The 17,661-nt window shown below is 37.0% G+C and overlaps 2 protein-coding genes across 6 annotated transcripts in view; one reads left to right on the top strand and one right to left on the bottom strand.

Annotated features, from left to right (window-relative positions):
* The window catches only part of igf2bp2a (insulin-like growth factor 2 mRNA binding protein 2a), a 76,471-nt gene extending 68,184 nt beyond the window's left edge, over positions 1-8,287 (top strand). For all 5 annotated transcript variants that reach the window (XM_030124461.1, XM_030124460.1, XM_030124462.1 and 2 more), the window contains 2 exons: positions 2,101-2,214; positions 6,980-8,287. In XM_030124461.1, coding sequence (XP_029980321.1) covers positions 2,101-2,214; positions 6,980-7,078 — 213 coding nt within the window. In that variant the 3' untranslated portion in view covers positions 7,079-8,287. The remainder of the gene's footprint in view (positions 1-2,100; positions 2,215-6,979) is intronic.
* Positions 8,288-11,953: 3,666 nt separating this feature from the next.
* tmem41aa (transmembrane protein 41aa) lies at positions 11,954-17,560 on the bottom strand. Its single transcript, XM_030124465.1, has 5 exons — positions 17,394-17,560; positions 16,144-16,294; positions 15,197-15,358; positions 14,647-14,785; positions 11,954-13,836 (listed from the first exon to the last, which is right to left on the bottom strand). Exons 1-5 carry the CDS (start codon positions 17,558-17,560, stop codon positions 13,616-13,618), a joined length of 840 nt encoding a protein of 279 aa, XP_029980325.1. The 3' UTR covers positions 11,954-13,615.
* Between the last annotated feature and the right edge of the window lie 101 nt (positions 17,561-17,661).

The following is a 17,661-nucleotide window of genomic DNA, read 5'->3' as shown; positions in this document are numbered from 1 at the left end:
AATGGGAGAAAAAAAAAAAAATTAATTCATAAAAAATTTTAAATTTGACCTACTTTTCCCAAAATGTAATGACATTTATTCTTGCTCACTGGCAATCTATAAACCCAATTTGGTTTGAATTAAAGTAAGTAAATTAAGTAAGTAAGTAAGTAAATTTTATTTATAGAGCACTTTTCACAGACAGAGTCACAAAGTGCTTTATCAATTCAATTCAAATCAGAATCAAATCAAGTTTACAGAGACCCAACAGAATCTTCCAGTCAATCAACAGTTTTGCTGCTAGAGTGTGAACAAACAAAAAAAACCAACAAACTGAACCAAAAACAATACCCCTTGCCTCTCCTTCGGGGGGTGGGGTAGTAACATCTGATACCGAAAGACAATCAAGAAACTAAGACGTCAACTGATAGAGGATTTTATCCAATATAACAATAATACTTTGGAACAGGAAAGAGCCAATAACTGATGAATTTGTGATTATCATCCTGTCCAACCTCCCAGAAAATAATGACTTTGAAAACACATTATGCTTCATCTACTTTCACATTATTTAAAACGGCGAGATGTTTTAACCGAACACTAAGGAATAGTAATAAATCTGAACCACTAATCTTTGAGCTCAAAGCAATTAATCAATAAATGTGAGAATTCATTCATTTTCCATTGAATCCTTCGAGGCGGTCATGTGGGGGCTGGAGCCTCATCCATCTGACATCGGGTTAAGGTGGGGTTCACCCTGGACATGGGGCCAGTTCATCACAGAGCTGGTATATACAGAAAAACCACACAGTTACTCTCACATTCAGAGCAACCAGTTCATATTAACCCTTAAAGACTTAGAACTGTTTTTGTGGGAACTTCAAAAATTAATTGTTCTCTACATCTTACTATTTATCATCATTCATTATATTATCTTCTGCATTTTGCATTATGTCATTGAAAGTCAGGTATTTTTTTTAGATCTGATTTACTGTCTAAGTATATGTTTGTAAGAGAGCACATTCAAAGATTATTGTATCAGAACAAAGAAAACTAAATATATCATTAATTGAATGGATTTTGTTTTACTGGTGAATCAGTGTTGCAGAAGATGACAGTGTTTCCACATGCACTATATAGCCTGTAATGGTCCAAATGAAAAGTTGAGAAGCTGCATTTTACTTGAATTATTTCAACATGTGGATAGATTTTTCTTTGTTTAGTTAAGTAAGTAAATGTATTTTTGATGTAGCACTAAACAGAGCACAAAATGCTCAAAAATTAAAGACAATTAAAAATGGGGGAAAGAAATAACAGATGTAACAACAGATTATAGACACATTATATTATTATGTTATATACAGATTACAGAGTCACAATGTCATTACAGTGTTTTGGTAAAAATGGTTATAAATATGACAAAAGTCAGTAAAAAAAATCAAAACTAAGAAACCACAGACTTTTAAAATAGGTTCGATTAGAACAGAATGCTTATGTTGTCTTCTGCACCAGGGCTGGCAAACATACGGCTCATGGGCCAAAATCGGAAGCTCAAAAGGGTCCAATTTGGCCCACAGGATGAATTTGGAAAGTGCAAAAATTACACTGAAAATATTAACAGTCAGGGGTGTCAAACTCATGTATAAATGTATAACAAATTCATTTTAGTTCCAGACTCCTAAATTTTAACAATATTCTGCCTGTTACTAAATGCTGCCTATGTAGATCCACTGTGATCTGCAAGTTATAATGCACATGTAAATAATAAGTTGAGCCATAATATTTTTAATTGTTTAACACTGTTGTATTTATTTCTCTAAAGAAATTTCAGGTTTTTCAGATTCACATTTTTTGTGAAAGGATAGTTTGTACATGTAAACAATTTCATCACCTAATTTTATGTTTTTGCACTAAAACAAAGATAAGGGAGGTTGGATTTCTCATTATTTATATGTCATTATATGATTATTTTTAATGGTCTGGCCCATTGGAGATCATATTGAGCTATATGTGGCCCCTGAACTAACATGAGTTTGACACCCCTGCTCTACATTTATGTTCTGGAAGTAAAGTGTGGAAGTTAAAACTGAACAAAATGCTGAAGTTTTTGTCTGTTTTCAGGTAAACGAGTTGCAGAACCTTACAAGTGCAGAAGTCATCGTACCACGGGACCAAACTCCAGATGAGAATGACGAGGTGTTTGTAAAAATCAGTGGGCATTTCTTTGCCAGCCAGGTACGCAAAACAGGTTTCACATCCCTCCAATAGTTAAACATGTTTCTCATAAAAACCATCTTTGTCTTCCCCTGTTAGTGTTTAGAGTTCGACCTCCATTAATCTTCATTGTCATACATCTAGTTTGCTTGTTAAGTCGTACATTCAGTTCAAAGGTTGCTGCTCTTTCACCCCTCCCCTTTTCAAAAGAGCGTGCAGTGGCCGTCCCTTCAACATGAAATAAATCATGAAATGGAGCCAGTATTGGGTTTGTCCTGTTAAGAGGAACCGCTCCCTCTGCAAACAGAAAGGGCTCATTGTAAGCTAAAGAAAACACAAAAGAAAATACGCAGAGGAAACCATGATTATGAATAGTGTTTGTGAGGTTACTTTTGAAACATATCAGGTTACAGATGACTAGTAACACTGTTACAATACAATAATACAAACACTGAGGCGAGAAGTCCCACAAACAAGACTCATTTTCTGATTTGTAAAGAAAAATGTTGAATTATTTCAGCACTAACATGGTCATTCGTCTTTTTTTTTGTGTTGTTGCTGTTATATTCTTCATATGAGCTTTTTTAATGATAAATTACAGATTACAGTTACTTTTATTTTGTAATTTGACGCTATTACATGTGTTATTGAGTTACTTACTGTCACTGCTTTCATTTCTGCCGAATAGATCTCCTTAAATCTTACTCACTGGTCCCATAAAAGATGACTCATTAGTGCTGAAAGTCCCATTGTAATAAATGCTAAAAGTAGACTCAGTCAGTTCAATACGTGTGTGTTTAATGAATCCAGCCAATCACAGTACACACTATATGCTAGACAGTATGTGTACTACTGTAGTACTCTGCGGTACCACCTCTGTTCTATTGGCACCCATGCTGTGTACTTTAATGTGACCTTACTACACGCCTCCCACAGAAAATATCATTTGTGATTATCTGGCAGGTGCCTGTCAGTGTTGCTTGTGTTTATCTAAGTAGAGAGTGTTTGCTCAATTGCCATGGAAACGGTTGGATCGGCTGGCAAGCACGCTTAGCAACAGCGCTATGGATGAAATCATAACAGGTACTGGGTCTGCAGTTCCGTCTCCATGACAACTGACCAGACTCCATCCGAGCATGAAGACTCGGGAGTAAAATTTTAATATGAAGTCTTAAAAACTGAGCCTCGTGATCGTCGAAATACTATTTTTAAGGCCGATAATATAGTGTAACAAATGATGACTTATTGACGATTGATTTGCAACATTGAACGTAATGATGTTTAAAACGGCTAGAACTAAATAAAATCAACACAGTTTTTCCAGGACCTTAAAAAACCTCAAGATGTTTAAAATCTATTAAGCTTAATTAAAAGATGTTAACAGTACTTGTTTGAAGCCTGTAAACCAGTGGTTCCCAACATTTTTTGGCTCGTGACCCCATTTTAAAATCACAAATTTCTGGCAACCCCAGACATTCAAAGCGGAGACCTTTTTTTTGCTAAAATTTAATTTTTTTTTTATCATGTAATAGTTTGCTTTACTATGTTGCAAATAAATGTTAATTTTAGATGACATTTAGTCTATATAATGTATATTATTATGGACGAGGGCAGAAAAGCGAGGTGTAGATTACTGCACAAAGAGAGAATATTTATTTTCCTAGGTCAGGATATGTACAGTCAGTCCAGCTTGGATTTACAAGGTTGACAATTAATACTGAACAAACTATAACTCAAACTATGAATTATGACAGAGCTGCAGCATCTGAAACTGACCACAATGAACATTTGAAAGATAAACAGAACCACAGCGCTTCAGTTTCAGCTTCAGAGTTTGTCATGTCTTTTTTTTTTTTTTTTTTTTTTTTTTTTTGATCAAGGTCTTTTTTATTTTCAATTTCAAATGCAAAACAAGAAATATACAACTTGGACATGAAACAACTGTATCAGGTCCTATCCACCTGCCCTCCCACTCATCCCACCCACCCTAAGTACTGGGCCTTCGTTAAATTTATTTACAGCCAGACGTAATATACTTGGGTACAAAATATATAAATCCCCTTCAAACAAAGAGAGTTTGTCATGTCTTTTATGTATTGTGATTGTCTCTCTCAACTCAACATACATTTTTTTGTTAGTAAGTTTTTATTTTTATTTTTATCAATTACTAGAAATTTCAGGCAACCCCATTTGAATTCCAGGTGACCCCAGGTGGGGTCCCGACCCCAAGGTTGGAAAACACTGCTGTAAAAAGTAATACACTTGATGCCTTACACCGGAAAATGCTCAAATTAGCAACTTTGGGTATAAAGAGTTGAATAGTAAATCAGAAAAACATAAAGCCACTGTAAAAAGACACCTGCAATTATCTGCCATTTTATGTTTCTCTTTACATGGAGGGCAGAATCAAAGTCTTGCATAATGCAGCATAATGGGACATGACTTCTATTGTATTCACTATGATCATGAAAAGGTCTTAAAAGTCTTAAATGTACTGTAACTTGATGAAACCTACAGAAACTATGCTAATGGTATTCTTTTCATTGCCCCATTGCCCTTCAATGCTTTTGTTTTGGTCTTTTCATTTGTAAGGGTTTTTCCATAAGTGTTTTTCCCCATCGCCATCACCTATTTTGCTTCGAAATTTACATTGGTCTTAAATTCCATTGATAAAATTTTTTAAAAAGTCTTTAAAAAGTTTAACCTGTGGAAATCTGCAGAAACTCTGGTAATTTATTGATAAAACAAGACAAAACAATGATTCAACAGTACATCAAATACATAGATCTTTACATGTAAATGCAGGGAATATAAAGAAATGAGTGACTACAGAGAAATTAAAGTGAAAAAGAATGAAAACTTTCATTTTAGAAATCGGGGGGTTAGGGGGTGGGGATACAAGTCATAGTGGGATCAGAGGAATGTGTTTGGTTGAGGTGATGTGAAGAGGAATCAGCTCTGGATGGACACAACCAAGAGGACAGGTTATATGGAAAGGGATGAGGTTGTAGTGAGGGTTTTTTTTTGTTTGCATGATCTGTTCACAGGTTAAAACAGTCATTTACTGATAATTTTGTTTGGTGTGTTCTGTCTCTTTATGTCTCCCATGTTGGACATTCAAGTTCATTCCCATTACCATCACCTAATCACACGGGTCTGAAATTGCCTCAATTATATCGTCTTAAAAAGTTAAACCTGTAGAAATCGTCACAAATTGTTAATGCTCTTCTTTTTCAGCAACTTAATATTGTTTTGTTTTGATCTTTTTTATCTGTAAGAGCCTTTAGATTTTAGTTTTTCTCTCAACATTACAGTTTTTTCCCAATTTATTGTTGAAACAAGACAAAACACTAGGTGTTTACATATACACATGTAAAGTAGAGAAAAAAGTAACTAAGAACCAGCATTGTATAAAGTACTGTAAAGTCACGCTTGAGTAGAAGTACAGGTACTCTACCAAAAAATGTCTTTGGTAGAAGTTCAAGTCACCAACTGAAATGTTACTCAAGTTAAAGTCTTGAAGTATCTAGTATTTACTGTACTTAAGTATATCAAGTAATCTACAATTAAATTTACTTACGTAATGAAAGCAAAAGTACAAGTAAATGTTAATAACAACTAAAGGCAGTTAGAATTTTTTAATATTGTGCAGCTGCTCACATCAACAGATCACCAACAGGTTGAGTGTGGACCGTCATTTGCACTTGCACATTACATGATTAGGTCTCAATGACAAATCAGCTTCCTGACTTTGTTACAATTTCATTTAACTTTTTTTTGTAACGAGTAACAACACTGCATTAAAAATGTATCGGAGTAGAAGTATGCATTTGAATTAGGAAATGCAGTGAGGTAAAAGTGAAAGTATTTCTTTTCTATTTAATGTGTTAGCAGTGTTGTTTTGTAACAAAGTAATAATACGTCGCTACTGTACTCAAGTATGTTTTGGGAGAATTTGTACTTTACTGAGTATTTTTTATTCTGTTTAACCCTTTCATGCATCGTGGTCACTGCAGTGGACAGCTATTCAAAGCTGTTGTCTTGAATATTCATAGGTTTTGTTGTTTTAGTTCCATATCAGCCAACACAGTGGACACTTATGCATCATCCCATACAGTGCAATTCAAGTCATTACTGTAACTGTGCTGTTATTGATAAACTGGATCTCCAGTGACATGTTTTAGTGTAAATCAACAAACAAAGCAGGTTTTTTTTTGCATAGTATCTCCATGAAGTGAATAATAATTAGAGTATGTTAAAATGTGGGAAAACATCTGATTAGCAGCATTAAAAATGTTTTGTTTTTGTTTTTTTTGCATAGTTTTCCATATCACTTACTGATATTAGGTTTTAAATACATGTTTCTTTGCTTCAAAAATTAAATGCATGGTGTCTGGCTGAGTGGACGTATTTGCAACTCCTTAAAAAAAAACAAAAAAACGTGATCACATTGTTTTTTTCATGCCTGAAGAGGAATAAAAACACTCAGGAAAAATATCTTCACTAAGGTTCTCATAATTCATGCATGAAAGGGTTAAAATGTAAACTTGAATTTACGAAATCTGGCAGATAGGGGTGGGTTTTGTGGGTATAAATGAGATTGTCATTCATGGTTGTAGTGAGTTTTTCTGCATTTCCTATGTCTTTGCCTGTTGTTATCATTCGTTATTTTTCTAAATTCACATTGATCTCGTATTGATTGTCGTCTTAAAAAACCTGTTGAAATCCACTTAAACTGTGAATGGCTGATAAGTCGTTGCTGTGCTGTGTGATCTCTGTCTTACAGACTGCACAGAGGAAGATCCGGGAGATCGTTCAGCAGGTCAAACAGCAGGAACAGAAGCACCAGCAGGGCGCCGCAGTGTCACCGCACCACTCCAAGTGACCAGCGGGGTGGCTCCAGCAGGCACCAGCCAATGAATGTAGCCCTCCCAAACGGACAGAGACCCACCCAGACAAAGGCCACGGCCAAGGGGGACGCGCAGGGCAGACCAGCAGCACTGGGATCAAAACCAAAGAACTTCACTGGAGGGAAACAAGTGAGAGCCAAAGGCTGAGGGCATTGTGTGCACTGCCAGCCCTGTGAAAGCAGTTAGAGTGGGAGGAGACCGTACTGATATAATAATTTACAAAAAAAACAAACAAAAAAGACCAAAAAAAAAAAAATCAACAAGAAAGGTGGAAATGGCAGAGAATTGGGAACTGTTGTCTTTACAATAAAAAAAAAAACAAGAAAGAAACAGGAAATAGTATGACGCCCTGCATAACGTTATCTCTTTAGTTGGACTAACATAGGCCTAACCAACGGATAAAGCAACTGTATTAACATGAGCGCATAAGAGACATTGTGATTGACATTTTGGTTTAGAATGAGAGGAAGTGACAATGGACACCTCTCACAAGAGTTTGAGATATTCAGATTGCAAGATAAAGTATCCTTAGCAGTATTAATACAGAGTAGACGAGTATATTGACACACTAAGAGTATGCACTGTTATTTTTCTATCAAAATGACAGTACGACTTGGTGAAGTTTTCAACTTTTTGCTTGTTCCACAGATTGACTGGGCTGCGAAAGCCACTTAAAGCGGTTTCCCTGGTTTGTTTTATATTTTAGGCGTCTGAAATCGAGACAACCCCTATAAGTAAATATGGTGAATGAGTCTTTGTAACAAGCCTGTGTGTGTGCCAACGCAAAAGATAACGTCACCATTCATATCTAATGCTACACTCATTTTTTTCCTCTTCTCATTTCACTCTTTCACTCGAATCACTTTCTCATCACTCTCTCTCATCTGACATTTTTTTTATATGATAAAAAAAATACTTGTTGTCAAGAAAAACTTTTTTTTCTGTAGCCTTTTGATAACATCGACTGACTGCCACTTTCGCTCAGCAGAGGTTAAACACAACAGAGGGGTTTTCATTTCTTTTTTTTTTTTTTTAAACCAGTAAAGTGGTATCATTCTCCCATGCTGTACAGTAGACTGTATCTACATTCATGCTTGTTGTCCTGTTAAAAATAATAATCAAACGGATGTCTCTAAAGGCATTCTCCTTGACGATCACAGCAAAAATTGACGTCTTAAAAAAAAGAAGAAAAAAAAAGCAAACAATTGGTGCACCTTTGCTTGTTAAAACCAGGTGACCAGTTACTTTGAATGTGCACCGCCACACGCTCAGCCTTACGAGGACATCACAAGGGCCAACACAAAATGTGAGCTGAGGGCCCGGTTTGGGGGATTTAGGGGAGTTAAAGGGGTGGGGGGAGGGTGCAGACTTGTGGAGTGGCAGTGAGGGCAGTTTTTTTGGGTGGGGGTGTGGGTAGGGGTAGGTGACTCTTTTTGGGGGAGGCACTGTATGACCTGTGGTACACACACAACCGCAAACGTGACCGCAGCCGCGTTTGGCTTTAACCCTCTCTTGTCAGGGAGCTTTCTAAAACGGCATGACAGCTGTGAATGTACGATATGCAGAGCCTTTTAGAAACATCACCCCTGCCGTGTCCAGCGGGCCAGACACACAGATTGTCATTGTCACTCTCGCTGTTTTCTTTAATTTTTGTTTTTCTTTTCTTTTTATTGTTTTGGCGAGCTGGCTGGCTGCTCCGACAGTACGCTGGACACACAGGTCCTGGTGTCCCTTTGTGCTTTACTTTGGAGACCATGGAAGCTTGTTGCCTTATTTTGTCACCTTTCAGACGTCACCTATCAGCTTCATCTTCCAGACGCAAGGTTATTGCCAATACGCACAGCTTCCTCCGTGTGTGTGTATGTGTGTGTGCGTGTGCGCATGTGTGTGTGTATATATATATATAAAAAGAGAGAGTAATATTTATGAATCTATTTTTTCCTATTTTGTGATGAGAGCTATTGATAAGAAACAAAAGAAAACAAAGTCCTTTTCTTTTTTTCCTCAGTGGGACACTGCCATATTATTTTGAAGGGAAGTGTTTATTTTCTTGAAAACTAGACTATGAATAATAATATAATAAAAACCTGAAAAAATAGGAGAACAGTAAAGTGACCACCGTGTTAACTATGGTCAGGATGTGAACAGTGCGCATGTCAGTATTGTGATCTACCTCAGGCTTCAGGGTACCTCAGTCCAATCTTTCATTTCCCCTTTTTCCACATTTTGTATGCCTTGTTAACTGATCATTTTGAGCGTTTTTAATTTTCTTTTTTAATGAAAACAAAAAAGAACAAGAGAAAAGATCTACAGTAATCTCTAAACTCTTCAGGTCCAGCCGACTAGTGATGGCAGAATAGCTCTGCGAACTTTGTAAACTGTAGTCAACTCTGTTGGACTGTCTTTGCCTGGACACCACACGACCTCTTAATGATACACGTCAAAGGATTTCCAAATCAGTTTTGCTAGGAAAGGAATGAAGAGCAGGATCTAAGGGGTACATGCCTGCCCGAAGTGGTTCTGAATGTGGATGTTGTGTACTGATTTCACTGTCAATGAAAGGAAAATATAAATCAGTCGATAGAAACAGATACTTAAACCTCTGTACCTCCTGTTTTTCCCAACTGTACCTCCAGGGTTTTCGAGACTTTTAAAAAAACAATGAAGTTTATTCATTCACTTGTGAAAAAAAAAAAAAGATTTTTGTAACAAACTACCCCGTTCTTACCAGCTCTTTTTCGATAACAACAGCATACTCTGGGGTTGATTTGAAGAAAACATGAAGCTGCAAAAATACACTGACAGGACTCTTGAACATGGTGTAAAACCTAGTCTTCTGCGTAGAATGTAGAACAACTCTAGTCGTTTGAAATGTCACTGTGTATGACAAGATAACTGTATATCTGTAAACATGTACAATAGAGTCACACATAAATGCATCGTTTTCTGTCTCTCTTTAACACTTCAGTCTGCACCTGCGTTGTGAGAGATGGTAGGAGACATTTTTAGAGCGTCACAGCTTCCCTCAAAACTGACCTCTAAATGCTTTTCTCATCAATCTACAGATTTAGATTTTTTTTTTTTTTTTGTGCTGTACATTTCAGAATTACCTCTCAGAATCCAACGCTGACTTTAGTTACTAAAATTGATGTAGGGGCAAAAGAATTAAATAAAAGAATGATATAGTGAAAGTTAGTGCTTGTCTTTGGAGTTCTTTAACCGTTGAAAGCTGATATATATATCTTTATATATATATATATATATATATATATATATATATATATAGTTGGTTTTTTTGGAGGGTAGATTTATTTTTTCCGCTCAGTCATCAGATGAGGTGGATCTTTTTTGTCCCAGTGAACACAGACAAGCAATGCTGAAATAAACAACATTAAGGTCTATTAATCTCACACAATGCCTGAGGCTGTTTCAGCGAGCCTCCCCACAGCCAGTACAGTACCTCATACTGATGACATAGCTCACCAGACCGGACCGATACCTAGACCTTACACATATATGAATGCAGTACGGTGCTTCTACTCCATTGCATGACTCCTGTGGCGGTCTGATCACTGCAGTAGGGCACGTCATGGAGGAAAACGGTTTTCACAGTAGCACTGGAAGTCGTAGTTCATCACTCACGGTTTTGCTTGACTGCCTGGACTCGAGTATTTTTAGAGCAGTTTTGAAGTTGGGGCTCTTTTTCTTGCAGAGGAATCTTCAGATATCTGTCTGTCTTGTGCTTTTTTTTTTTTTTTTTTTTGGGGCTCTTTAGGTGCAGGTTTCCCTCTCGCTGGTTCATGATGTTTCATTGTGGTGTTGTGAGCTGCGGTTGTCGAGAACATCTGTAACTAAGCCACATTCGGAGGTGAAACTTGTCAATGTAACTTTTTTTTTTTTTTTTACTTCCAAGGATTGGTGTTTCTTAGTTTTGTGGGGTGTTGCTAGGCATTAATATTCAATACCAGAAAACCACAGTTTCACACATCACTGAGGGTGTACAGTGTTGTTAGTCATATCACATGGTGGTTGGATAGTTTAGCCTTTTTTTTGTTTTGTTTTCTGTTGATCTGGTTTTTCTCATCATTTAATAATATACCATAGTCTGGAGAAAGTAGCTGGGATTCTTTGCTTGAATATTCATTCCTGTTAGATCACTACCAATACTAGCTGTTAAAGTGGTTTAAAATATCCTAGCTAATTTTTGAACAGATTTGGGAGTAAGAATGGCAAGAAAATAATAATTTGTGAGATGCAAAGTAGATACATGTTTGACAAGTGGAACAGTAGGCGCAGTATCCGGTCCTGAGACATGAAGCAGATTACATTTGTTTTAGTGTTTGGGACTGAGAGAAAGCAGGAACGAGGGCAACAACTATCCAAGAAATATGGATTTGGCCGAGAAGGGATTTCGTAAAGTCTGGTCAGATGTATGCAGAACCACAGCAGTGTTTTTGTTTTGTCTTCTTGTTCAATAAGAAACACACAAAGCATTGCATGAGACTGTTGTACTGTAGGCAATCCAGTATGTACACTTTGTATAGCACTAGACTTTCAGTAGGGGTTTTATATGGATCCATTTTTATTAACTGCGTTTCACCATTTGGGAGATTCCTTTTGTTTCCTCAGTAGGTCACAACCCTCAAGTCCTACATTTCCCATGGGACAAAAGGTCCCAAACACCTCAAGGTAATCAGTGACTGTATGCCGGACTGACACAAGATCTGTGTTCATTACATCTCATGGATCCATGCCTTTCTGGTAACAGCCATGCTGTTGTTTTGAGTTGTGAGTGAACTGTATTGCTGAGCAACCTGGATCTGAGCAATAAAGAATATTTGAAAGAAAAATTTCAGACTCATTTTTATTATTTCAAAAGTTAAAATAAACGTCCACGCATTTGTGATGACGTACCACAAATGTCACAGCTGAACAGTGCATTAAATTACACTTCAAGATACATTTCAAAGAGGATGCTGATGAAGGATACGTCTGAATCAAAACAATCTTTAAAATAACACTTAAAGCGGTCGGAATAGTACTGTACAAAATATGTGTGCGTGGTTTTAACAAAGCAAAGTTAAGGCTTGATTTAATACAGGCCTGAAGAAACTGCACATTCAGTTAAATAAGAGCCCAGCTGATTAAATACAAAGACATGGAAACGGTCACCAAAGTCTTCCAAGTTAATACACAAAATGACTGGCAATTCTGGTCCGACTGAGACCAAACTGAAAGACATTTGGCTCAAACGGTCAAAAACGTGTAAAAACTGCCCTATATTGTTGACTGTATTCAAATCTAGTCTTAACTGTAAAATGATTGTCATACAGTGATAATATTCAGATTAAATTAAACAAGAAAAATACAGCTTTAAGTATACTGTCTGTTTCAAAAGTAAGCCTCTCATTTAGAAATAAAGAAACGGTGTCATTAAAACAAGCACCTGAACCATCTGGGACGTTAAATGACTGGTTCCACTCGTCTGCTGGAGGTAGAAGTTTAAGAAAAGCCCATAAATGCACCGACAGGCACTTTGAACACAAGCTGTTTACACCGAAGCACTACCCAAACCGTAGAACAATAGTGCAAAGTTTTTAACATTAACGCCTTCCCTTTTACTGTACATTCACACATCTATATACACACACACCATAGACTTTATTCATCGGCTTCAAATACTGGTAACTAATAAACACATTTAACACACAATACTCATCTTCAAATCCCATTTTTAGACTCAAAGTTTGTTCTTTTTGTAATCTCATTCCATTTAGAAAAAACACACACTGAAACAAGGCTATGCAATGTGACAAAAATATGGTCCCAATTTGTTTCCATATTAAATCAATGTCCATATTTATCGTGACATATTACTGGATGATGTTACCAGTCTGAGTTTTCTCAAAACGCCTGAAGAGCAGAGAAAGGAGATTGGCAAACTTTAGAATATTATAATAATATGAGATGCAGTTTCATACTGTTAAGTAATGACAGATATACTAAAGACAAATATATGTTTTAAGCAATTTCCGTGGCCATACAAGTATAGGTTACTTAAATTATAAGGTGCACCTGAATGCAACATTACATCTGTTGGTGCCTTTTGTTGTTCACTGAACGTACCATGAATTCTCCGTTCCTGTGTAAAACTCAGACAGAAGCGGCTCATCCAAAATGCAGTACACACTCTTGACATAGTTTGTACTGTGACCGCTGTAATATAGACATTCACCTGCCACTGCTCAACAGCCTTTCAAGACTAACTCGCCAAATGGAGAATCAAGACAGGCTGTAAGTCAGTCCATACAGGGAAAAAAATGTCGAAAGCTCATCATGGTAATTGATCTTATCACGGTCCGGTTTTGGGATCATTTTATCGGCCAAGCCTACTCTGAATAACAGGTATCCTCACGCTGGTTTTAAGCAGAGTTCCCACTCTAAATCATATTCACTCCTGAGAGCAGAGGGTGACACTGTGCCGGAAAGCCCTTCCCAGAAAAAATGTGAAATCACTGGACTTTCTTATCCGTGATGAGTCCGTTGTGTTCGCGGGTGTCCAGTTTGAGGCGTCTCTGACTGAGGCGGCGGATGAATATCCCCGGCAGCAGAGCCATGCAGGCAATGGCCATCAGCTGGAACAGACGCTCCCACGAGAACAAATCATCCAGCGACGACACCTCGGACAGTACGACACCCGTCTGGACGCAGATGAAGTTGTACGGTAAGAGGCCTACAAATGAAAAAACAGAAGAGGATTTATTTAGAGACATGGGAGAAATAATTTGGTATCGTTTTAACTGATGGATTAATACTGTCACATAACTCAGAAAAAATAATTACGAGTAAGATTACCATAAAACTACTGTAAGATTTGTATTGAACTTTAAAAAACAACAAAAGGAAATACAATCAAGAAATTCCAAAGCATCTAAATCATCTACGTCCTAAATCACAGACTGTACAGAACCTGTTTCTGCAGAACAAGGTCTTACAGTCATCAGGACAAAATGCCACAGTCACACACCAACAGGAAAGCTAATAATTACTGTCATTAATGATCCACTTCCACATTCATTTCCCAATTAGTTGAAAAATCACTGTCTGAAAATGCCAGTGTATGGCATAAATGTCAATTTTAATTACGCAGCCAGTCTTTAAATGATTTATTTTATCTGGCTGACAACTCAGGATTGAAGATCATTAAATATAAAAGATAATGAATATACTACAGTAAGCAATGCAGAGGAAAAACAGGAAATCACATATTTATAAGAGCTGAGCTAGAGTATTTTGATGTTTGATTTGAGAAGTGGCTCAAATTATAAATCAATTTCTACAACGCAGTCTGATTAGTGTAATCAAATAATTAAGCAGCTATTAAGAATACAAAAAGAGTCTGTAATTTTACCTGAGTGTGTGGGCTTAAGGAGTGCTTAATGCTACTTAATATAATGAATGTAAAGATCATCCACTCACAACTTTGTCAAGACTTCAGATCTCAAGAAACACTCAAGCATTTGGGTAAAGCCTCTGTGCTCACCAATGAAGACGGAGCCGAAGAAGAAGGTGATGGGAATGTTGACGATTGGAGCCGACATGTTCAAAAACCAGTTGGGCGACATGGGAAAGAACCTCAGGAAGAGCAGGAAGAAGAACAAACAGTCCTTATTATCCTCCACCTGAGAAAGAGACAGAAAGACGTTAGAAGTATCAAGGTATTATGGAAGGATGGACTCTGGATTTTACTTCATGATTACTAGATGAGACCTACGCTGCAGGGACACCTCTAAATTCCCGGTGCATGTTCTGATTTATTTCTTACCATCATTACTGTGGTCTAAAAAAAAGTCTTAAAACACTTCTTTTTGGTGTAAAACTTTGTCAACTCTTGATCCACCTTACTACAGGCTGCCTCATTCTGCCTAGTCAAAGGAAAGTCTGTAAAATTAGAAGACCCAGGTGGCTGGAATGCTACCATTGTCCATTTGATCTAGTCTTGGTCTCGTCTTCTCTCAGTGTTGATACAGTCTGGTCTCAGGTGGTTCTGACTACAACACTGGTGTTCTCTTCCTGTGGTGTCACGGACGTACCTTCCTCTGCAGCATGGAGACTTTATCAGGGAAAAGATTCATGATATACTGTTTTCCAAAAGCTTGGGAAAGGGCGTAGCACAAAGTGGAGCCCACAGTAGTGAGGACACAGGCAAGCAGCAGTCCTTGATAAGGTCCAAATATAGCTCCTGCAAGAATGTTCTGCACAATGACAAGAGAGGGACAAAGGCCTGCATTACTACACATCACTGGTGTAAAATGAAGAGACAGAACAGTCTAAATAAAATGTAATATACTTGGAATAGTTTGTGGTTTATAGCTCAGGCTTCTCTGCAATGTTGAGTGAGAAAAACACTAAAAATGTGCTGACACACAAAGGCGAGTTTGACATCCCTTTGTTGTTTTGCACAAGCTGGATATTTTTATCCTCCTCTAAACAAAAAAATCCAAGTTTCATACATTGTTCATGCAGTTTTTTTAAAAATTATTTGTAAATTTTAATCATGTTTTTTTAATCATGGGCAATAACTAAGAGTTATTCATGAAATTAGGGCTGCACAGTTCAGTGAAAAGTAATATTGCAATTATTATGGGCAGTACTTAGTGTACTTGATTGATTATCAAGGAAAATTCAAAGATAACTCAATTGGAAATCTCAAGTCAAAAATACAAAAATGAACACATATCAACACAAAAATACAACAACATGTTGTGACATTAATTACCTCTCTACTCAATATCACAAACTCCAAAACGTCACAATAAACAGAGGCTGTATGTATTTTTTTTTTTTTCCTATTTCTGACATCAGGTCACTTTACATCCTCCTAAACCTGGACCTTTGAACTGCAGCCTTTTGCAATTCAATATCTGCATGGGCTGATAATGTGACCAAATCAATAAATTAAACTCTTTCCTTGTCTAGACAAAAGCCACTTGTATTATAGCATTAGTAGAGAAAATATCTGAGACTAATTTTACTTTACCAGGACTGAGGATCCAGGAATGGCGAAAGATTGCTTGTAGAGATATGCACTACAGAACAGGAGCAGGACATATCCAGTGTGCTCTGTCTTGTAAAACTGCAGGAGCTCCGCTAGTTCCCTCAACTCCTCCAGGTCTGAAGGAAACGTCAACCTGTGAGGGCATCAGCAGTGAAGTTAGTCAGCTTTTTATACAGACACACCTGAACAGTAATGAAACTGCAGAAAATCTACTGCAAAGTAAACAAAGCATGTTTGTATTTGCCAGCATCCTTCATATTGTTTGATGATTATTTACAGTCGGCATTGCAACTCAATTCACTGTGCAATAATAATAATAATACATTTATTTATTTCAGTGCTTCAATTACCAAGTTTTTTTTGTTGTTTTTCTTCATTTCAACACATTTATGGTAAGCAATTTGGACTCAACTTGCCAAATGACACTTTAATATCACTTTTTATTTGTCTAAATGGAGTTAACAGTTAAGCTATTGTGAACATTTCCACAGAACAGTAGTAGCTGAATTACTACTATTAAAACGATGTATTTGTATAATCATAAATGTTATACAGCTTTGTAGACAATGATTACACCATTGGTGCCTTTTTGTAGAGCCCTCCTGGATGATCTTCAATATTCAGTTCTTTTAAAATAAATTGACTACTTTTAAAAAAATTTTTAAACCATCAAACATTGGTACAAAACATTTATTTCTTACATGTTAATTCTTTTGGCAGCACCAAACATTTCATGTGTCTTTATGATAACTTTTCATCTCTGTCACAATGGTCTAACAAGTTTTTCCAGAGTCATATGTGGATCACTAGTGTGTATGTTATTATCAAATAAAGAAAGAACCGTTAATTTTGGATAAGTGTTAGGCTTTAAATGGGAAAGCACATGGTTAATTTGGATTTAACAACTACTAATCTGTAAAAAATTACACAATGACATTTAATTAGGGTATAAGGTTAACATTTTGACGTTTTTAGTCAACCAAAGTAAACCAATAACTTACTTTCTAAAATGTTTTCAAACATTACACTTGTATTTCTTTTCGTTATACTATCTGAATGAATGTATTAATTAGGGAGAAGCTAGCATGGCATTAGCTAGCACATACAGTAGTAGGATTTATAACGCTGTTTGGGACAGTTGGGACAAACTGACATGTGAATGTGTTGCAATACTTGCATCTTCTTCTATCTTATCTTGGCTGACATGTTCAGCTCCAGCTAACCAGTGTTACCTGCTCGGTTCGTCTGCAGTTTGCCCCGACTTTTCTGTCTCCACATGTTCAGACTCTGCAGATGCAGGAGGACGTCGACGGGGTCCGGCGGGGAGGTATAAAGACAGTAAATATAGATACAAAGTGGCTGCAATAATGACAGCGATGAGTCCGACAAGTGAGCGCATATTCCTCACTTCTTTTACCCTCGGACTGCTTCTCCTCCGTGGTGTCAACACTCACCAAAAACCGACTGTCAACCGCTGCAGTGACGTCACATCCGGAATCA

The sequence above is a fragment of the Sphaeramia orbicularis genome, chromosome 21, assembly GCF_902148855.1.
Source record: "Sphaeramia orbicularis chromosome 21, fSphaOr1.1, whole genome shotgun sequence".
In the NCBI taxonomy this organism is placed as follows: Eukaryota; Metazoa; Chordata; class Actinopteri; order Kurtiformes; family Apogonidae; genus Sphaeramia; species Sphaeramia orbicularis.
The sequence above is the reverse complement of the archived record's forward strand: the minus strand, read 5'-3'. Positions and strand labels throughout refer to the sequence as shown.

Excerpts from the sequence above, each read along its gene's own strand:
- tmem41aa (XM_030124465.1), bottom strand. The coding sequence starts at position 17,560 with ATGCGCTCACTTGTCGGACTCATCGCTGTCATTATTGCAGCCACTTTG. Across the intron at positions 16,295-17,393 it reads ACTGCAGACGAACCGAGCAG|GTTGACGTTTCCTTCAGACC; the intron begins GTAACACTGGTT and ends ATGCCCTCACAG. Across the intron at positions 13,837-14,646 it reads CTTCGGCTCCGTCTTCATTG|GCCTCTTACCGTACAACTTC; the intron begins GTGAGCACAGAG and ends TTTCATTTGTAG.